Source organism: Cygnus olor, assembly GCF_009769625.2.
Source record: "Cygnus olor isolate bCygOlo1 chromosome W unlocalized genomic scaffold, bCygOlo1.pri.v2 SUPER_W6, whole genome shotgun sequence".
Lineage (NCBI taxonomy): Eukaryota > Metazoa > Chordata > Aves > Anseriformes > Anatidae > Cygnus > Cygnus olor.
Genome location: NW_024429077.1, coordinates 86,807 through 109,352, shown reverse-complemented (window position 1 = coordinate 109,352; position 22,546 = coordinate 86,807). Strand labels below are relative to the sequence as shown.

The 22,546-nt window shown below is 43.3% G+C and overlaps 1 protein-coding gene across 2 annotated transcripts; it reads left to right on the top strand.

The window, feature by feature from the left end:
- Positions 1 to 1,532: 1,532 nt before the first annotated feature.
- On the top strand, positions 1,533 to 21,916 carry LOC121062999 (AN1-type zinc finger protein 5-like). 2 transcript variants are annotated; one of them, XM_040543316.1, is made up of 6 exons: positions 1,533 to 1,763; positions 9,038 to 9,195; positions 9,572 to 9,683; positions 10,078 to 10,175; positions 20,768 to 20,893; positions 21,172 to 21,916. In XM_040543316.1, the coding sequence occupies exons 2-6, from the start codon at positions 9,045 to 9,047 to the stop codon at positions 21,318 to 21,320; spliced, it is 636 nt and encodes a 211-aa protein (XP_040399250.1). In that variant the 5' UTR covers positions 1,533 to 1,763; positions 9,038 to 9,044; the 3' UTR covers positions 21,321 to 21,916. The 2 variants fall into 2 exon arrangements, with proteins under 2 accessions (XP_040399250.1, XP_040399249.1); XM_040543315.1 differs by having other exon boundaries at positions 9,038 to 9,201.
- The last annotated feature ends 630 nt before the right edge of the window (positions 21,917 to 22,546 follow it).

Below are 22,546 nucleotides of genomic sequence, written 5' to 3'. Positions count from 1 at the left end.
AGAATGTGGTAAAAACTGCATTTAAACAAAGCTGAACTATTTAGACCATTTATCTAAAGCAGCTTTGAATTTTACAGATCTTCTATTCCTAAGATATGTTCACACAAACATGGTATATTTATCTTCCATTTCCCAGAAATACTACCTTAAAATATTAATTGCCTTTAATTTATTATGACAAAGTAATCATTATCCTATACCTACTAACAGCATTTTAAATCTATAAATTACCCTGTTCTACTCCCACAGTGAGCAGAAAGTCTGAAATAACAAGTTTAATTCTTTGATTTATTTTTCCTCCTCATATGTGATCCAGGCTTGCACAACCTTCCAACTCCATCTCTCCATAGAAATATAACCTTTCTTTCTGTCTTTTACCTATCCAGGTCAGGGTAATCAACATCCTGGAAGATTTATGTCTATGGTAGACAGTCTATTGTATCTATGCCATCGTTGAAGTCTGATCTGAACTTTGGACATGCAAAAGTCTAGATATGCTTAATTTTTAGGCTCAGTGACATACAAGTTTGCAAATACAAATCAAAGTTTGGATTTCAAGTTCATCCTATATAGGTGGTCACAGCCAATAGGTGACCATCCTATAGGTGGTCACAGCCAATAAATAAGAGCAAGCCCTCAAAATGTAAGCACTGAGTTAAAAGATGAGTCTGAAAAAGTCAGCAAACCTTCAGGCAAACCATACAACAAATTTGTGGTATGTGGGCTTTAGCACATACCACAAACCTTTTCCTACTTCAGCTGTCCAGAAAATATGTCTCAAGCTGATATCTTTGTTTACTAAAAGCAAATGACTCTCTATAGTAAATACTCAAAAGTTAAGAATTTAAATCAACAAAAGTCACAGAAAATATAATTTCTTTACACTGTAATCTCACAAAAAAAACCAACAATCCACAAAATCACCAAGCACAGGATTACCCCAGTTTTAGACTGGTTTATCACTGCAAGTAATTTGTTAAGTCAGCCTATTTAAAAAGGAAAAAAAAAAAAGGTAGCCAACTAGTACCTTAATATTTGTTTAGGTATGGAATTTTAAGTAGACATCAGCCAATGAATCCCCAAAATTGTTAAAAAAACAAACCAAAAAGCGTAAGAATTTTTAAAAAGTTGCTGCGTTTGCAAATTTAAACAGAACCGTTAATTGGGTGCAGATGTGTCTGTTATTATGGCAAGGGGTGAGATTAAGCTCCATTCCCTTTATATCACCGCATATATAGCCCTACCCAATACCCTATTCTTATGATAGGGTTGAGCTGTTGAAGGCGCACACGCCTCCTGCTTTTCTCCCCTTGGAAGAGCAGACCGTACTCTCTGACTACACGCAAAATCCCTGTCCATTACCGTATAGTCCCCAAGGGATGGGGTTTGATGCCTGCGGGCGGCTGTAATAGTACCACGAGCCACTTCGCATGCGCCCTACCTCCCCCCAGTTGTTTCCGCGCGTGGGCGTACAGGCCTTAGCAGCGGCTAGGAGGAGGCGGAACCAGTCAGTTCGGCTTTTCCTCTTCTCCCTAATTCTCTCTTTGTTTCGCCTGCCTTTCTTCTTTTCATCTAACTCTTGTGCTCTCTTTACGTATCCCTACAGCGGAAAGAAAGGGGGGGGTGGTGGTGCTGCTAGCTCCACATCTCGTCCACCGCTCTCCCAGGAACGGTCCGGAACCATCTGCAGCGCCTACAACATCCGCTGTGGGGGTTCTCGCTCCGCCCCCCCCCCACTCCTGTTCCCCCGCCCCCCGTAGCAGGTATGCGAGCACTGAGGAATGGGGGGGAGAGAGGGATAATGGGCTTGGTTCTTAAGAGCTGTTAGGGCCGTGGCAGTGTGTGTAGAGGAGTGATATCGGGGATACTTTAAGCTTTCCCGCAGCGTTTCCACTGCTTTCCGCGAGACGAGAGGTGGTAGGGAGTCTCTCGCTTACCATGGCGTGGCCTCCTCCCTCTCGGTTCCTGGTGTGGCGGTTGCTGTGGAGGAAGGCTGCGGGCTGGGCTGGTGGTCCTCCCCACTCAACAGGGCAAACAAAGGAAACGATACGATGAGGCTTCTGTAGCCCTCGCTGGGAACGAGGGGGGTTGTGCGGGGCTTCGCGGCGGTTGATGTATCGATCGTGATTCGGAGGTTGGTGCGAGATCCGGGCCCGACCGGGAGTGCACTGGTCTCCACAGCTCCAGCTTGGCATCCCGCTTGCATTTTTATTTTTTAACTTAACCCGGCAACCTCTGCGTCTCTTGTGTTCCGGTGTCCTCGGGGGTGAAGGGGGAAACAATTGAAAAGTATCACGCATTGAACACTTGGTAGTGTCTTCCCTTTTGTCTGACTCACTGAGCTGGATTTATTCATCATTGGGAAATGTCCGTTTTTGATCTATTTTCTCCGCATTTACTTCATCTTATTGTCTCACCTAGAGCACATATGCCAGAAACATCCTTGCTGTTCTTGTGTGTGTGTGTGTGTGTGTGTGTTTTTTTGGGGGAGGGGGTTCTGCCGGAGGGTGTTCAGATAAATAAGTATTTAGATTAACTAGCCAATTTAGCCTGATCGTTGACTCAATTCCAAGGTATTTTTATTGATTTAAAGTTAGCTTGGATTTCTATTCCCTTTATTATTTTAAATTAAGTGTTAGGGTAACTTTAAGTGCATTCATTATGTGTTTGATGAAGCGCATACATGTTAGGATTCAATTGTAGATTACTGGAAGTGGCCTTAGTGTACAGACAAGAGCTTAGTTAATCGTTCAAATAGTCTTAATATCTGCTGTTATTAAAACTGACTATCAGCTTAGTTCTAATTTGGAACTAAAAAGATCTCTTAGTTACAAGACCTCATTAACCTTAATAATAAGGTATTTGGGTTCCCATTTTAGTTTCACTGGGTAAATTTGTTAGCAACTATGAAGGCCAGTGCTATAAGTTACTGTTTGAGTTAACATAATGAATAAAAGAGAATAAATAGCTCCTTTTGATGTTGGGAATTCAGGGTTAAATAGGAACATCCTTAGGGCTTAAGATTTCTTCCTTTTGGGGGTAGAAGAGAAGTTTAATTTTTCTTTTTTTTCCAAAGGGGCTTGGTTGTAACCACCCAATCAGAAGTTGGGGGGGGGTGTATTTGTGAGCCCATGAGACAATGATAATCTTAAGCTTCTGATCACAACCAGTTCTCTCACCTTACTGTGAAATAGAGATGAAAATGGCTGTCTGACATGACTATATCATGATGATGCATTTTCTTGATTGAATTTAAGTATCTGCACTTGCTTTTCCTCTAGAAAAGAAGCTGTAGTCATGTTAATTCTATTTTTTTCTCTATTGCAGTGGGCGTATGCTCAGATGCTTCAGTTCTGTGAGTTGTTGGTGTTGGCAGCCTTCAGAGATATAAATAGAAACTGATTTCAGAGGCCCCTGTTGACAAGGCTTTGTGTGTAAGCCTCTAGCTTGGCCTGTCATACTGCAGCCTTGTGACAGGTGGAAGCTAATTCACCTCAATTTTGTGACCCTGTGGTGGTTTTACTCAGCTGTGCAGCTGAGCTCTACCACAACTGCTCTCTCACTCCCCTCCCCCCCAAAAGGAAAGGGAGAGAAAACATGATGAAAAGGGCTCAAGGGTTGTGATAAGGACAAGATCACTCAACAACTATCTTCACGGGCAAAACATACTCAGCATAGGGAGATGAATAAAATTTATTACTTATTACTAACAAGCTAGAGCAGTGAGAAACATACAAAAAAAAAAAACAAACTTTTATCCACCTTCTTGTAATTCCTTTCTCTGAGTGGTGTGGGAGAATTGTGGTTGCGGTCAGTCAATAATGCGTTGTTCAAAGTCATTCTCTTCCCTTGCTCCAGCGTGGGATCCTTCCCACGGGACACAGTCTTTCCTGAACTGATTCTGTGTGGGCTTCCCACAGGCAGCAGCTCTTCAAGAACTGCTCCAAATATGGGTCCATGCCATGGGGTCCATCAAGAGCAAACTGCTCCAACATGGGTCCCCCACATGCAGCAGCTCCTGCCAGGTCACCTGGTCCCATATGGCCTCATCTCCACAGACTACAGGTCCAGCCTGGAGTATAATCCAGCAGGGGTTCTCCACAGGCTGCAGCCTCCTTCAGGTCAGATTGACCTGCTCCTCCATGGGTTCATCCACAGGCTGCAGTGTGGAAATCTGCTCTGATGTGATGCCCATAGGCTACAGGGGGACAGTCTGCTCCACCATGGTCCTCTCCATAGGCCGCAGGGGAACTTCTGCTCTGGTGCCTGGAGCACCTCTTTCCCCTCCTTCTTCCCTGACCTTGGCGCCTGCAAGGCTGTTTCTCACTCCTCTCTCTCCCAGCTGCTGTTGAGGAGTTTTTTTTTTTCCCTTTCTTAAATATGGTCTCACTCAGGTGCAACCAACATCACTTATTGGCTCAGCTCTGGGCAGTGGCATATCCCTTTGGAGCTGTCTGAAATTGGCCCTTATCTAACATGGGGCAGCTTCTGAATTTTTCTCACAGAGGGCACACCTGCAGCCCCCTGCTACCAAAACCTTGCCATGTAAACCCAATACAGACCCAAGTTTCTGAGAAGCTTAGGAAAGCGGGCATGTAATGGTATTAGCTAGTTTTCCAGGGAAATAGAGTAGCTCATGCTGGGCCTTAGCCTTTCTGACTTTTTTTTCTGTGAATATGCTGCTAACTTCCTTGTACTCTCCCTGAGTTGCCTGTCCCTTCTTCCAATGGATATAAAGTCTTTTTTTTTCCCGGATGCTCAGCAAAAGTTCCCTGTTCAGCCACGCCGGTCTTCTTCCACGCCAGCTTGTCTTAAGGCACACAGGAACAGCCTGCTCCTGCACCTTTATGACTTCCTTCTTCAGGAGCATTCAGCCTTCCAGGACCCCTCTAACCTTCAGGACTGACTCCCAAGGGCCCCTCCCTACCAGCATCCTGAACAATTCAAAGTCTGCCCTTTGGAAGTCCAAGGTAGCAGTTTTACTGACCCTCCCTCCTGATTTCACCAAGAATAGAGAACTCTACCGTTTTGTGGTCACTCTGCCCAAGACAGCTTCTGGCCACCACATCTCCCACCAGTCCTCCTCTGTTTGTGAGAAGCAGGTCTAGCGGGACACCCCCCCAGTAGGCTCACTAACCAGCTGCGTCAGGAAGCTATTTTCCACACACTCCAGGAACCTCCTAGACTGCTTCCTCAGGGCTGTATTGTATTTCCAGGATATGTCTGGGAAGTTGAAGTCCCCCATGAGAACAAATGCTGGCGATTGTGCGACTTCTGCCAGCTGCTTGTAGAATGCCTCATCTGTCTCTTCATCCTGGTTCGGCGGTCTATAACAGGCCCCCACCAGGATGCTTGCCTTGTTGGCCTTCCCGCTGATCCTTATCCATAGGGACTCAACCTTATCATTCCCAGCCCCAAGCTCTAGACCATCGAAACACTCTCTAATATAGAGAGCCATGCCACCGCCCTTCCTTTGTTGCCTGTCCCTTCTGAAGATCTTATAGACATCCATTGCAGCACTCCAGTCATGGGAGTGGTCCCACCATGTTTCAGTGATGGCAACTAAGTGGTAGTTTGCCTGCTGCACAGTGACTTCCAGCTCCTCCTGTTTGTTGCCTATGCTGCATGCATTAGTGTACATGCACTTCAGTTGTGCCATTGCCCTCACCCCCAGCCCTGGCATTGCTCCCCCAGGGGTCATTTCTATCGAGCCTCATTTCATCCCCATCCCCCTTTGTACCTAGTTTAAAGTCCTCTCAACAAGATCCTGCCAGCTCCTGTGCCAGGATCTGTTTCCCCCTTTGAGGCAGGTGGGACCCATCTGCAACCATCAGGCCAGGTGCTGAGTAAACCTCCCTCTGGTCAAAACCCCCCAAATTCCTGCAATGGCACCAGTCTCTCAGCCATGTATTTATCATCTGGGCCTTCCAGGTCCTCTCACTATCACTTCCTGCCAACTGAAGGGATAGAGGAAAACACCACCTGTGCACCCACCCCAATCCCCTGAAGTCCCTTTTGATAGCCTTCAGGCTTCTCTCAGTGATTTCATTGCTGTCAGCCTGAATTATCAGTAATGGATGATAATTGGAGGGGCAAACCAGGCCAAGAAGTTTCCTGGTAATGTCTCTGACACGGGCAGAGACACAGAGGCAGCAGACTTCCCTACAAGTAGAGTCTGGCTGACATACAGGGCCCTCTGTTCCCCTTAGAAGGGAGTCACCTATGACAATTACCCTTCTTTCCTGGTGGAGGCAGTCTTGAGGCATAGAGTCGCCTTCCTTGCTCTAGACAACCTCTTGGGTGGACCTTCCCCCAAGTTTTCACTTACCTGTCCCTCAAGCTCCAGAGCCTCACATTTGTTGTGTAAGGGCACCTGGGGAGGTGAGGTGGGTAGGGAGGGGGTTTGCCCTTTCCAGGGTTGCCCAGGGAGCTGGTGGACTCACTATCCCTGGGGGTGTTTTAGGAAAGTTTGGACATGGTGCTTAGGGACATGGTTTAGTGGGTGATATTGGTGGTAGGGGTATGGTTGGACCAGATGATCTTGGAGGTCTTTTCCGACCTTTATGATTCTATGAAGGATCTTGTGGTGGTTTTACCCTGCTATGCAGCTGAGCTCCGCCACAACTGTTCTCTCACTCCCCCTCCTCAAAGAAAAAAGGGGAGAAAATACGATGAAAATAGCTCGAGGTTTGAGATGAGGACAGGGAGCTTGCTCACCAATTATCATCACGGGCAAAACAGACTAAGCATAGGGAGATTAATGTAATTTATTGCCTATCACTAGCAGACTAGAACAGTGAGAAATTAAAAGGAAATTAAAAACACTTTCCCCCAATCCACCCTCTTCTACATCTACCCCCGGAGCGGCACAGGGGAATGGGGAATGTGGGATGTGGTCAGTCCATAATGATTTGTCTCCACCACTCCTTCATGGTCTCTCTCTTCTCTTGCTCCAACGTGGGGTCCCTCCCACGGGATGCCATCCTTCCTGAACTGATCCTATATGGGCTTCCCACAGACAGCAGCTCTTCAAGAACTGCTCCAATATGGCTCTGTACCGCAGGGTCCATCCTTCAGGAGCAAACTGCTCTAACATGGGTCCCACATGGGCGTCAGTGTTGAGAGTTCTATCAGAATAAATGTAACCTTGTTTTGTAGTCCTGAAGCAACGGTATAAATCATTGAAGTCCTACGACCACCAGCAAGGAAGCAGATTTTAATTACTTTTTCCTCCTGCTTCTGATTTACTTTGATCCCAGAAATCTAGTTTAACTAGACAAATGCTGCCATCCATTACAGTTGTTATACTATTGAGATATGTTTACAACTTGTAGTGTGGCTGCTTTTTCAAGTTATTAAAAAGTATTTCTTTAAACACTAGAATTAATTACCTTTTGGTATGTTTGAGTTTTTATGAGCATCAGCAAATATCCCTTATTGTGTCCGCTTCTAAATTGGAAGACAGTAATCTAGAGTTTTCACTAAAATATCTCCAAGTGCCATAGGCAGTACTTCCACTAAATCTAATTTTTTGGAGCACAAGTGCGATATTGTTCTGTGCTCTCAACTTGTAGTAGACTGCTTGATTACCGTGTTCTAGTTTCATTGCCCTTGGGATCCAAGGATTTAGTTGCTATTATCAGGTTTTCTATAAACCTTGCTTTGCAGAGGTTAACTACTAGTGAGGTTAAAGTATTTTTATTCCTAAAGTTTGTAGTTGGTGGCAAAGATGAGGGTTAGCATTGCCTACCTTTGGGAGGTGCAGAAGTCTGTCTATAACATTAAGACAAAAGATTTAAGTGGCTTTTTGGTAATACATAGGCTGTGTAAATTAATGCATTCTAATGGTCTAAAACTGTCTTATTTTTCTTGGAGGAGTAAGATCTGGTCTAAACTTATTTCAGAAATTATTTTTAATGTTTGGCCTGTTGTACCCATGTTGTTGCCAGTTAACATTCACTATTGGGCTTCATGTGCAATTTAAGCAGTTAAAGACCTTGTTTTGGAAACTTCTAAAGGCAGGAATGCAGTTTTAAAATAACTGTTGCCTGTACTTCAGTGACACAAACTTGATCTTGCTATACAACCCATCTAGCTGCATGTTTTGTTTTTGTTTTTCTTCCTACCTTGTAAGTGCTCAGAGGTTAATAATAAAGATTTTGTTGTCTGATGAATTCAATTTGGTCATAACCTGCACATGCAGCTCAGTGTCAAGTATATTGCTTCTTAGTATGTTGTGGTTTAGCCTGGCTGGCAGTCAAACACCACACAGCCGTTCGCTCACCCTCCCCCCTCCCTCTCCGGGATGGGGGAGAGAAACGGGAAAGTGAAGTCTGTGAGTTGAGATAAAGACAGTTTATTAAGACAGGGAAAATAATAACAACAACAACAATAATAATAATAATAATAATAGTATTAATAGTAATAATGTGTACGAAATAAGTGATGCACAATGCAATTGCTCACCACCCGTTGACCGATGCCCAGCCTATCCCCGAGCAGCTGGCCCCCCACCCCGGCTAGCCACCCCTATATATTGTTCAGCATGACGTCAGATGGTATGGAATACCCCTTTGGCCAGTTTGGGTCAGCTGTCCTGGGTCTGTCCCCTCCCAGCTCCTGCTGCATCCCTAGCCTGCTCGCTAGCAGGACAGAGTGAGAAGCTGAAAAGTCCTTGGCTTGGTGTAAGCACTGCTCTACAACAATTAAAACATCAGCATGTTATCAGCGCTCTTCTCATTCTAATCCAAAACATAGCACCCTGCCAGCTACTAGGAGGAAAATTAACTCTGTCCTACCTGAAACCAGGACAAGTATTACTATGACAAGTTTTTCCTTCTCTTAGAGATTCATAATGATGTTACTTACCAATACAATTGCAATATTGGATGATATATTAGCATCTATATATCCCTCTTTTAAAAATGATGATATCACTTTTGGGGGCAAGGTAAGCAGGTGTACTTTAATTTTATAACTCTGTAATCCATGTTGGTGAAATGCGGTTTCCTAATGCTTTTCTTGGTTTTATTTACAGCATCAAGATGGCTCAGGAGACAAACCAGACCCCAGGGCCCATGCTGTGTAGTACAGGATGCGGATTTTATGGAAATCCTAGGACAAGTGGCATGTGTTCTGTTTGCTACAAAGAATATCTTCAACGTCAGCAGAATAGCGGTATAATCAGCCCAACGGGTAAAGGTTTGAGTCTTTGTTTTTAAAATAGTAGGTAATGAGAGGAATTACAGAATGTATTTCAGGAGTTCTGATAGTTGTGTACTAAAACTATGTATTTCAAAGGGAATAATGCTTTAAATCACAATTAAAAAAATCATTTTTTTGCATAATATATTCTGGCCCATTTGGTGTTGAGCCTTTAATTTACAACTTACCTTCCACTAAAAGTGTGTTCTTACACAATCCTCGTGTTTTGGTCATTAGCAATATAGCCTGTCTTTAAGAAAATGCTGTAGAATGAATGGAAACAGTTTATAAATCTATGCAAAGCTACTTGACTAACTTGTATTCTAGAGTTTGTTTATAATCAACTTCTCAAATCCCTTTTATATAGGTACAGCTAGTGGTTCAAACACTCCTACCTCAGACTCTGCATCTGTACAACGAGCAGATGCAAGCTTAAACAACTGTGAAGGAGCTGCCAGTAGCACATCTGAAAAATCAAGGTAAGATGAAGGTATTATTTTCAGGTTTGAATGAAATGTGAGCAAATAGCAAGTTAAAGTAACGCTGCAGTAACACTATGCTATTACAATGAGTTTCTGCAGAGGAAAAAGGGATGGGGCAAAAGACAGTGCCTTATGGATATAAATGAGAACTAATTAGTGGTTGGTGTTGGACTGTTGCATTTACAAGAACATTTTTGGTTTATCTGGAGAAATATTTGCCACAGATTTCCTATTTTCTTATAGGGAAACTAAAATAGATTGGAAGATGTGTTTTAGAGATGGTAGAAGTAGAGGTCAGGAACAGGTAGTCTATTGATGGATTTTGACAGTTTGAGCTTTTATTATGAACTCAAAACTAACATAAATTACCCATTTCACCGTACGTAAACAGAAATGTGCCTGTTGCCGCTTTGCCTGTAATGCAGCAAATGACAGAAATGAGCATTTCGAGAGAGGAAAAAGTAACACCGAAAACAGAGACTGAGCCAGGTATGTTTGCACAGTAACACTGGGTACAACTGACTTAACAGAAGCTGACAGTTTATTTACTTTAAAACGCTAACAAAGACTGCTAAAGGTTCTTGGACTAATCAAGTTGTCTCAACAGATATAACTAAAGCATTGTTCTGCGGGTGTAGAATATTTACATTGTAGAATATTTACATATTTATCATTGATCAGTGAGAGTGTTCAATTTAAGTTTTATTCCTGTACAGGAAAGTTGTAGCTGTACTATTTAAACTTGGAAGTATTTCTTGGTGGGAGGTGGAGAGGGACTACTCCCTTACCCACAACTAGTGAGGGATTTGTTTCATTATATAGCAGTATACTCAAATGGATATCTTAATGTATTTGTTTGACCCTGCTACGCAGCTGAACTCCACCACAACTGTGCTTTCACACACACACACACACACACCCCGAAAAAGGGGGGAAAATATGACAGAAAGGGCTCACAGGTTGAGATAAGGACAGGGAGGTCACTAGGTCACTCATCATTTATCATCACTGGCAAAACAGACTCAGCATAGTCTGAAACAGTTTGAAAACAACAAAAGCTGATGTTCTATAGGAAAAACTGTTAATTATAACCAAAGATTTTTGTTTGTTTTTGGAAATCTGAGTTAAAAAATCCAGAAGGTACTACTCAGCACTATATAGATGCATATCTGTCAATAAAGACTGCTGTTACAGCTGATAGTTACAGGTCAGGATTTTGTACATAGGATTTCACTATTTGAAGTAAGTCATGCTAAGTAAGATTCTGTGACATGAACTAAATTACAACTGCTTTCACTGTATTCTTTTTTGGTTATGTACAGACTAAGAGGAGGCTTTTACATGTTTCAGCTTCTTGTAACTGATGTCATCTGAAGGCTTATTGTATGTAACTTATAAATAATTTATACTTCATTACAGTATTTATAAACCAATATTGCCTTGTTATGAATTGCTACCTGGAAAAAGTGATAGGAAAAATAAATACATAAAATAGTAGCAGTGGTCAAGTGAGCCAAATTTTGTCTTATTAAAAATGGGGATTTGTTATTCTGTCAGCTGTAAAGGGCAATCTTCTATTTCTGTTGATTCAATATCTGTTTTTTCTTAATGAGGTAACTAAATGCTTTTTACATTTTTTAGGGATTTTTTCCCCCTATTCTAATCAGTAAAAGGAACTCAAGATAATTACATTTCTAAATAATCTTGCAGCTTGAAACTCAGAGTTGAAATCAGTCAAAGCTCTGTTACAAGCTTGAGTAGAGATCACTGGGAAAACTACAATAGAATTTAAATGTTTGGAAAAAAACTTCCGGAACCAAATTGTCTTCCTTAGCACATACCCGTGAATTCTTGAAGCAATCTTCAGCTGCTCTAAAAGTAGAAGTTCCCTTTTAAGTGTTTGTCAAGTTGGGGGTAGATTTTTTTAAATTGCATAGAATAGTGTCCTTATATGCCCTTATATACTGTTCTTAAATTGTAAAGGTTTTATTGGACATCTAAGATAAACCAAGTGTTAGCTGTATTCACTGGTACATTTATCCCTAAGTGTCTTGCAGTGAAGAGAAGCTGACCTAAACTTTTCATAAATCCCTATGTGGTGTTGTGGGGTTAAGCCCTGTAGGCAGCTAAGCACCACGCAGCTGCTCACAAACAACTCTGCAGACACCAAGGTCAGCAAAGGAGGAGTGGGAGGAGGTGCTCCAGGTGCTGGAGCAGAGATTCCCCTGCAGCCTCTTGAGAGGACCACAGGGGGGAGCAGATATCCACACCATACCCTGTGGAGGATCCCATGACGGAGCCAGGTGGCTATGGCCTGTAGGAAACTGCAGCCCATGGAGAGCCCATGCAGGAGCCACTTGTCTGGCAGGAACTGTGGCCTAGGGGGGACCCATGCTGGAGCAGTCCGTTCTTGAAGGACTGTATCTTGTGGTATGGACCCATGCTGGAGCAGCTCTTGAAGAACTGCAGCCTGTGGGAAGCCCATATTGGAGCAGTTTGGGAAGGACTATATCCCATGGGAGAGACTCCATGCTGGAGCAGGGGAAGAGTGTGAGGAAGAAGGAACAGCAGAGATGATGAGACATTGTGAACTGACTGCAAATACCCTCCCCCCCATTCCTCATCCCCCCATCCTCCCTGTTCTGCTTGGAGTTGAGGGGAAGGAGGTAGATACTTCATGAGTGAAGGAATGAAATTGAGCCTAGGAAGAAGGGCGGGGAGGTGTTTTTAGTTCTGTTTCTCACTATCCTACTCTATTTTTAATTGGCAATAAATTAACTTTCCCTAAGTCAAGTCTGTTTTGACTTTTGACTGTGCCAGTAATTGGTAAGCAATCTCCCTATCTATTCACCATGGTCTTCTCCACAGGCTGCAGGAGGATGTCAGCACCAGTACCTGGAATATCTCCTCTCCCTATTTCACTGACCTTGGTGTCTGCAGAGTTGTTTCCTCTCACATTTTTTTCCTAACTCTTCTGTCCCACAGCTGGTGTACGGTGTTGTTGGTTTTTGTATTTTTTTAACCCTTTCTTAAGTATCTTATCACAGAGGTGCCAACAGCTTCACTGATAGACAAAACAAGCTGAGCCAATCTGAATCTCAATGGGAAAATATCTACAGTAGGCATACTCTTCTGCAGCAGTTGTATTGGTTTATATAAGGAAAACTACTGTCAATTCTCTAGTTATTACAGCAGTCATTACTTTAAAGTAGAAGTCTCACAGAGTCACTGTGGCTTTAATGCTTTGGGGTCAGAGTAGCATTGTTCTTGCTGTTTGTAGGATTTTTCTGTGTATAGGTTGAGCAACTGTAGTGCTGTGGCTTGCTACCAATCATCAGTGACCTTACTGTTCCCATGTGCCTTTCTTAAAGATGCATCTAATTTTCATACAAACTGAAGTAAATATTCCAAAATTTACAGTGCAACACCTGTACTTGTGCTTTGTTCAGGCACTTATCTACTACAGGAATTATGTTGGTCTTTACTCTAGCAGAATTGTAATGATCGCTCTTGTGCCTGTTTTGTTGCTTCTCTTGGTACCATATCTTATAATGCCTGCGGATAACTTATTTTTGTCTGTCCTGGATTCTGTTAGCATAGAATTAATATTCTTCCTAGTAGCTGGTATGGATGGTGTTTGGGATTTAGGATGAGAGTAATGCTGATAACACCCCAAATGGGTCCCCCTGGGCAGCAGCTCCTGCCAGATCACATTCTCTTGTGTGGGCTCCTCTCCATGGGCTATAGGTCCGGCCCAGAGTCTGCTCCAGCAGGGGCACTCCATGTGCCACAGCCTCCTTCAGGCCAGATTCACCTGCTCCACAGTGGGCTCCTCCATGGGCTGCAGCATGGAAATGGGCTCTGCCATGGTACACTATGGGCTGCAGGAGGACAACCTGCTCCGCCATGGTCCTCTCCATGGGCTGCATGGGAACTTCTGCTCCGGCACCTGGAGCACCTCCTCCCCCTCCTTCTTCACTGACCTTGGTGTCTGCAGGGCTGTTTCTTACTTTTCTCTCCCAGCTGCTGTTGCGCAGCACTCTTTCCCCTTTCATAAATCTGCTCTCACAGAGGTGCAACCAACAAATCTTATTAGCTCATCTCTGGCCAGCGGTGTGTCCCTTTTGGAGCCAGCTGGAACTGGCCCTTATCTAACATGGGGCAGTTTCTGGACTCTTCTTACAGAGGCCACCCCTGCAGCCCCCCTGCTACTAAGCCCTTGCCACATAAACCCAATACAGAGGGCCAGCAAATGGCTTTGTAGTGTTTAGCTGTCTGCAAGGCTAAATCACAACATTGTCTTAAATTGTTAATAAATTATGAAGTCATGACTATTTTTTTCCTGAGTCTTTCAACCTTGAACCTTGTAGTAGAAGAACTGGTCTAGTTTAAATAAATAAACCTCATCTGGTAATCTTCTGAACCAGTGCTTGGGAAGAGAAATAGCCAAGGTGATAACCAAGGAACTTTTAGTTGCATGTTTCTGTGTGCCATCTGCTGCTTTTCCTTTTTGGAATTTATTATAGTTTTGAGTGAGTGATACTGTTCAGGAGCTCTTTTGGGAAATGGGCCTTTGCACTTCCTTAGGATTGTTCTCATTGCTTTTTAATTCTGATGTTGCTGGTTATGGCAGTGAAAGCTTCTCAGTTAGTTGATACCGAGGAGGAAGTATGTTTGTAGTAGGTAGTAATGCTTTCCCTCTAGATGGATTTGCTTTTAATGTCTTTGTTTTGTGGCATAAAATTATATACTAGACTATTTGCCTTGGTGGTTCTGGGAAACTCCTTTTTCCACTTCCATTTCTTTGTGAGCATGTCCAACAGTGAAGGTTGTTCCATTTCTAGTTTTAGTTTTCCTCTTAGTGCCATGTTTCAAGTGACTTAAATTATTCAGTTCAAGGAAGGCTCCTTTTATCGCATTTTCTTTTGCATCTGATGGAAACAGCAAATGTGTTCCCACGGGTTCATATTGTGATTTGGTTCTGATACAGATGCAGCTTCTCCCAGGCAGCTATGTAATAATCTACAGTGTGCTAATATTTCTGTTTCCTCTGTTTTCAGTCTGCCATGGCTTATGATTAGCACTTCATTTTTAAATAATTTGGCAATATAACAAATCTAAAAGGAACTTGACTATGCTTTTTTGTTTGGAAGATGTTTTTTTTTTTGTTTTATGTCATAGTGTCCTGGTTTCAGTTGGAATAGAATGTCTTCCTCCTAGTAGCTGGTATGGTGCTGTGTTTTTGGATTTAGGATGAAGTTAATGCTGATAACACACTGATGGTTTAATTGTTGCAGAGCAGTGCTTACACTAAGTCAAGTACTCTTCTGCTGCTTATGCTGCCCTGCCAGTAAGGAGGTGAGGGAGAATCACCTCCCTTGACCTGCTGGCCGTGCTTCTTTTGATGCAGCCCAGGATATGGCTGGTTTTCTGGGCTTCAAGTGCACATTGCTGGTTCATGTTGAGCTTCTCATCAACAAAGATTTCCAGGTCCTTCTCATTAGGGCTGCTCTCAATTTGTTCTCCATCCAGCCTGTATTTGTGCTTGGGATTGCCCTGGCCCAGATGCAGGACCTTGCACTGGGCCTTGTTGAACCTCATGAGGTTTTGCACAGGCCCACCTCTCAAGCTTGTCAAGATCCCTCTGGATGGCATCCCTTCCCTCCAGTGTGTCGACTGCACCACACAGCTTGGTGTCATCGGCAAACTTGCTGAGGGTGCACTCAATCCCACTGTCCATGTCACTGACAAAGATGTTAAACAGTACCTGGTCCCAATATGGGGTGGCTGGCCAGGGTGGGGGGGGACTGCTGCTTGGGGACAGGCTAGGTATCAGTCAGCGGGTGATGAGCAATTGCATTGTGCATCACTTGCTTCCTATGTTCTTTTATCATTATTATTATCGTAATTATATTTCCATTCATTTTCTGTCCTATTAAGCTGACTTTATCTCAACCCAAGAGCTTTTACCTTCCCCCCCCCTTTTCTCTCAGTGTGGCTGTGTCTGTTCTCAGAATTGTGTTGTATGGCACATTACTTACTGTATGTGTTCCCTGACGTGCTATTTATCATTTTGGGGGGCTGGTTTAAGGTTATTAGTTTGCTATACTGTGTAACACCAGAAGTAGGATTATCATGGCAACAGGATGACAAAGAAGATGATATCATAAAAACAGCAGTAACCACCTGATCCCTATCCCAGGGTGAGCTATGAGATATGTGAAAAGATTTCAGCCGTCGTCCAGGCGAGCATGTTGTCACCTTACTGCTCTGACGCTGAGATAACGGGGCCAATAGTCTGGAATTAGAGGGCAGAGAAGTCAAGCAGCTGGGATCCCTCTCTAGGGAAGGACATTGACAAAGCAATTGGAAAAGGAGCACAAGCCCTCGCCCTCTAGAGGTGAATCTTGATAGGTGTGAAGGAAAGGTATCCCTTCAAGGATGATGATATATGTCACCCAGGCAGGTGGACCACCATGGAGAGAGGTAATCATAGAATGCCTTGGGTTGGAAAGGACCTCAAAGATCATCTAGTTCCAACCCACCCCCCTGGCCATAGGCAGGGATGCTACTCACTAGATCAGGTTGCTCAGGGCCTCATCTAACCTGGTCTTGAACACCTCCAGGGATGGGGCATCCACAACCGGTGGTTTTATCTACGTGATCATGGGGAGGACATGAGGAAGTGGGATGGCGAACCTACTTCAACCCTAGCAACTCGGGTACGTGAACTTCAAGCAGCCGATACGGGGTTTCCTAAAAAAAAAAATTACTGTTACAGTTTCTGTTGGGCAGTCCCCCAGAGGGAGTAGAAGGGCTGATGTTCTTCCTGACCCTGACGAAGGGACCTTTGCTTTGTATTTGCAAGATTTAAGTGATACTCCAACCAGGTCTAGAGGAGGCCCTGCCTCTGGCCAGGCATAGGAAAGGGACAACTGGATTTACTGGACTGTGTGGTTCCAGTGGCCTGGCACATTGGACCTGCAGGAGTACAAGGACCTAGTGGACACCGGTGCACAGTGTACACTAATGCCATCAAGCCATAAAGGGGGCAGAACCCGTCTGTATTTCTGGACTGACAGGGGGATCCCAACAGCTGTGTGTACTGGAGGGTGAAGTGAGCCTAACTGGGAACGAGTGGCAAAAGCACCCCATTGTGACTGGCCCAGAGGCTCCGTGCATCCTTGGCATAGACTACCTCAGGAGAGGGTACTTCAAGGATCCAAAAGGGTACTGGTGGGCTTTTGGCATAGCTGCTTTGAGCACAGAGAAGATTAAGCAGCTTTCTACCCTGTCCGGCCTCTCAGAAGACCCTTTGACCTGGTTTCAGCTGGGATAGAGTTAATTTTCCTCCTAGTAGCTAGTATGGTGCTTTGTTTTGGGTTTAGGATGAGAATAATGCTGATAGCACACTGATGGTTTAGTTGTTGCAGAGCAGTGCTTACACTAAGTCAAGGACTCTCTTTCTCATACCGCACTGCCAGCAAGGAGGCTGGTGTGCACAAGAAGCTGGGAGAGGACAGAACCAGGACAGCTGACCCAAACTGGCCAAAGGGAGACCATATGACATCATGCTCAAGAATAAAACTGGGGAGAGTTGGCCCAGGGGGCTGTTGTTGCTCAGGAGCTCGCTGGGCTTTGGTCCGTTGGTGGTGAGGAGTTGCATTGTTTATCACTTGTTTTTATTTTTATTATTATTATTTTCTTTCTTTCTTTCTTATTAAATTGTCCTTATATCAACTGATGTGTTTTTGCACGTTTACTTTTGTCAATTCCCTTCCCTTGGGGGGGAATGAGCAAACAGCTGTGTTATGCTTAGCTGCCTGGTGGGTTAAACTACAACAATATACCAAGACCTCTTTTGACCTTTTACACTATGAACATGTATATGGTGTTAAGGATGTCAGGAAATTATTTCAGACAAAAATCCTTTTGTGAGCTTTGTCACGCATTGTATAACTATGGCCATAGCTGTAAATATTATTGCTGGCTCTCCTTGTCTCGTGATTGTGCATTTAACTTGGTAACAAGGATAAGGTGTACCAGCTGCAGGCTGTTGTGGAAGTCTGGGAATGTTTACAGAGGCACAAGGCCATGGCTATTACATAAACAAGTGGATTGTTTGGCTATGATTTTCATTGAGAAGTGTAAGGTCTATGTAGAAAAACATCACAAATGTAAAGGCTAGAAGAGCAGAATTTGCTATGAACAGGTCTGTAACATAAACCAGCACCAGTGTTTTGTGCCCATTCATGAAAAATCCAGAAGTAGGACAGGACTATATTATCTATGATATGGAATGTACGTAGGCGACTGGGCCACATATCCCAAACTACATTTTTGCCATGGAGTTAGCTCCAGATGCTTGTTGGGATGAAGGAGACAGGGCAGAATGGAAAGCTGAGTGAGAATGGGAGTTTAAAGGGGGGACGTATCATAGAGGGGAAGGATCACCTCCCTTGAACTGTTGGCAATGTTCCTCCTAATGTAGCCCAGGATATCATTGGCCTTTATTGCAGCAAGGACGTGCTGATGGCTAACATTCAACCAGCATATACTGGTGCCTGGGGTTGTTCTTCCCCAGGTTCAGGACTTTGCCCTTCTCCTTTGTTGAACTAGATGAGGTTATTGTTTGCCCATTTCTCCAGCCTGTCAAGGACCCTCTACATGGCAGCACAACCCTCTCATGTATTAGCCACCAATGGGAGCAATTTTGGAGATAACCAAATTGTAATGAGAAAGTACTGACATAAAATGGCTGCTAAACACTGCTAGGAGAAAACACTTGCTAGCTTGGGAACCGGGCCTGGGAACTTGGCTGTTGCCCTCTCTTCCCTCTAGGGCCTTATCCCATAGAATATGAAATGTGCTGCCGTCAAGCAAGCCAACCAGTTAAAGCCTCAGTGTTATGGAGGGTGATGGCTGAAATACAAATATGGGGAGGCCTGGCAGATTGATTACATCATGCTTCCACAAACCTCCTATGGCAAGTGCCATGTACTTAAAATAGTGGAAGCAACCACTGGATGGCTAGAAACATATCCCGTGCCCCATGCCACTGCCCAGAACTGTCCTGGGCCTCGAAAAGCAAGTCTTATTGTGACATGGCATCCCGGGAAGAATTGAATCAGACAATGGGACTCATTTCCGAAACAACCTCATAGACACCTGGGCCAAAGAGCATGCCATTGGTTGGGTATATCACATCCCCTATCACATACCAGCCTCTGGGAAAATCAAGCGATACAATGTATTGTTAAAGACTACACTGAGAGCAACAGGTGTTGGGATGTTCAAACTTTGGGAAACACATTTAGCAAAAGCCACTTGGTTAGTCAACGCTAGGGGATCTGTTGAGCTGGCCCTGCCCAATTATAACTCTTATGTACTGTAGAAGGGGATAAAGTCCCTCTAGTGCACATAAAAGACATGCTGGGGAAGACAGTCTGGGCTATTCCTGCCTCAGGCAAAGGCAAACCCATTTGTGGGACTGCTTTTCCTCAGGGACCTGGGTGCACTTGGTGGGTAATGCAGAAGAATGGGAAAGCCTGTTGTGTACCTCAAGTGGGTTTGATCTTGGGTAAGAATAGCCCATGATTTTTGTATGATATTAATTGCTATGTAATGCTGTATGTCATCACTACTGTGTTTGCTATCTTGCTTATCAATGGCATTACAGTAAGAGTGACCTGGATTAATGACGAATGAATTTTGATGGAACCCATCAAAGTGCAGCGGTGATGGAATCAGAACTGGTTTGTGAGGCTTTCTGTTAGTAGTAATAGGTATACGAACATAATAATAGGATTTTGATTTTTAAAGAGCAGTTATAAATAGTAAAGATAGAAAAATAGTCAACATAACTGGTTCTTCATGCTTGGAAATAACGCACTTTTTACAGAATGTGATACTTACTGATCCAAGAGGATCAACTAAGAAATCGTATTTGTGTGCATGAAGTTTATTACAAACAATTTAAGCCTACGTTCTCAATAATTCTGGATTGCATTTTATAGTTTGCTCTTTATCTTTTAGAATAATAGACATCATCATACAACTGTGAGTGTTCAGGAAAACTGAACAGGAGCAGACTCCCTGGCTTGTATGTGTTCAAGTTTGTATACAAACACCTCCCTCAGACTTCCTCTGTACCAATTTGTGTACAAAAAGTATTTTAAAAACAACAACTCTCCATGGAAAAATTAATATTTTAATGGAAATGAACATGATTCAGAAAAGTTAACAAAAGGACCCATTTTTGTCTTGGAGAGGACTTGAATAAAATGTGGCTAAAATTTGACCAAAACTGTTCACAATAAAGTCGATTGAAAAATGAGTCTTTTTGATTATATCCGCTTGAACATTAAGGCTGAATACAGTGCAAGGATACAGATATCCAGTGTAAATCTGTAGTTTGCTCTTTAAATAATTGGGGGGGGGGAAAATCTGAAACAAGAAGGCTCTTTTGAACTGTGTGTAGTTTGTAGTTGTGTGTTGGATGTCTCACAGAATCAGTGGTTTAAAGCTCAAGAATGCTAACTGCTGTTCTGGTTGACTCAGGTTTTAGATAATCCGACTTTGCAAGTATAGTGGCAGAGTAACTCAGTACTATGACTAACACATTGCTGTTAATGTTATTTGTTTCTAAAATATGTTCCTATTAACTATATTCTCCACAGGTATCCCCTCTGTTCAATATCTTGACTGTGACAATGTTATTGTTTTGAAATAAATTTAAACTTAATCATATGATTTTTAATTTTGTGTGTACGTGGAACTTCTAGAGCACTTTCCAAGTGCTTACGCTTATGTCAGCATATACAGGAGATAACAGCTAGGTATCTTGTATTTTTTAGATGATAGAACAGTAGGGAAAATATGGTTGTCTTCTGTAGAGCTAAAAAGGAAGTTAGTAGAATACCTATTCTGCATAGTACTTTAGATAATAAACTTCAGGGTTTTATATTAAGGATTAATTTCCCTCTACTAAATATATGTTTGCTACTGAATAGCTAGTGAAGTCAAGAAAAGGAGAAAAACAGAACACCAAAAACCTTTATTTCTTTTGCTTGCTTTAACAGTTGTTACTCAACCAAGTCCATCGGTTTCCCAGCGTAGTAATTCACAGAGTGAAGAGAGAGCTTCTGAACTTCCCAAACTAAAGAAGAACAGATGTTTCATGTGCAGAAAGAAGGTTGGCCTTACAGGTATGAGAGCACTTTGTCAATGTTGAACAGAGCTATATGATTAGTTGCCTCTTACTAGATTGTTTGTTGAAATATCTTCAGACGTTAAACTTGCTTGCTGCTTCAAAATCCATAATGTTAGACTACTTAATAGAGCTGATAATTTGGAAATACTCATTTTGCTTACTCTTAGATGCACATATCCCCTTTTGTGTTAACTAAGCCCTTAATTTACAGCTTGCTTAAAATCTGAAGCTTCCTAGTGATGTTTTTTTTTTTTTTTCCTTTTCTTTGTACAGGATTTGACTGCCGATGTGGAAACTTATTTTGTGGACTTCACCGTTATTCTGACAAGCATAACTGCCCATATGATTACAAAGCAGAAGCTGCAGCAAAAATCAGGAAAGAGAACCCAGTTGTGGTGGCTGAAAAAATCCAGAGAATATAAACTAACCTATTTATGAAAAGACTGTTTAATTTTAATATACCCTAGGAAAACATTAAAGAGCAGATGCATGGCCATTTTCCTTTGTTCTACCAACTCTTACTTTTAGTCTTGTCTGTCTTAATAATATTTCAGAATGTTTAGGTGTTTGTTACAGGGAGAATTGGATAGATAAAGCCCTTGAAAATATTTATGCCCTCCTCAGAGTATAATTGGATGATCAGAATCGGCACAGAAATAGACATGCACAGAGAATAAGTGCCAAACAGATGTCTACTATGTGCATGCTTGCAGCAGATCTGCCTTTTAAGATGTTTGAGGTGTATAGCACTAGCCAAAGGTTATGTGCCTGTTTGAGAGAAGGGTTAGAAAGGTTGGCGGTCTACTTCTATCATTGAAGATCATAGAAACACAAGGTTGGAAAGGACCTACAAGATCATCTAGTCCAACCATCCTCCTATCACCAATACTATCCACTAAGCTACTAAATCATATCTCGTAGCACCTCATCCAGGTGCTTCTTGAACACCGTGAGGGACAGTGACTCCACCACCTCCCTGGGCAGGCTGTTCCAGTGCCTGACCACTCTGAGAGAAAAAGTTTTTCCTGATATCTAATCTAAATCTTCCCTGGCGCAACTTGTGGCCATTTCCTCAAGTCCTATCATTAGTTATCTGGGAGAAGAGGCCGACCCCCTCCTCATCACAACCTCCCTTCAGGAAGTTGTAGAGTGCAATGAGGTCTTCCCTGGGTCTCCACTTCGCCAGACTAAACAATCCCAGCTCCCTCAGCCACTCCTCATAAGACTTGTGCTCCAGACCCCTCACCAGTTTTGTTGTCCTTCTCTGGACACGTTCCAGGGCTTCAATGTCTTCCTTATAGTGAGGGGCCCAAAACTGAACACTGTACTTGAGGTGCGGCCTCACCAGAGTTGAGTACAGGGGGATGATCGTCTCCCTGGTCCTGCTGGCTACACTATTTCTAATACAGGCCAGGATGCCATTGGCCTTCTTGGCCACCTGGGCACACTGCCGGCTCATGTTCAGCCGAGCATCGATCAACACTCCCAGGTCCTTTTCCTCTTCACAGTCTTATAGCCACTCTGCCCTAAGCCTGTAGCGTTGCATGAGGTTATTGTGGCCAAAGTGCAGGACCCGGCACTTGGCCTCGTTGAACCTCATCCCATTTGCCTCAGCCCAGCAATCCAGCCTATCCAGATCCCTCTGAAG

Coding starts and splice junctions, on each gene's coding strand:
- LOC121062999 (XM_040543315.1), top strand. CDS start 9,045: ATGGCTCAGGAGACAAACCAGACCCCAGGGCCCATGCTGTGTAGTACA. Junction 9,684..10,077: donor AGCACATCTGAAAAATCAAG/GTAAGATGAAGG, acceptor GTACGTAAACAG/AAATGTGCCTGTTGCCGCTT. Junction 10,176..20,767: donor GAAAACAGAGACTGAGCCAG/GTATGTTTGCAC, acceptor TTGCTTTAACAG/TTGTTACTCAACCAAGTCCA.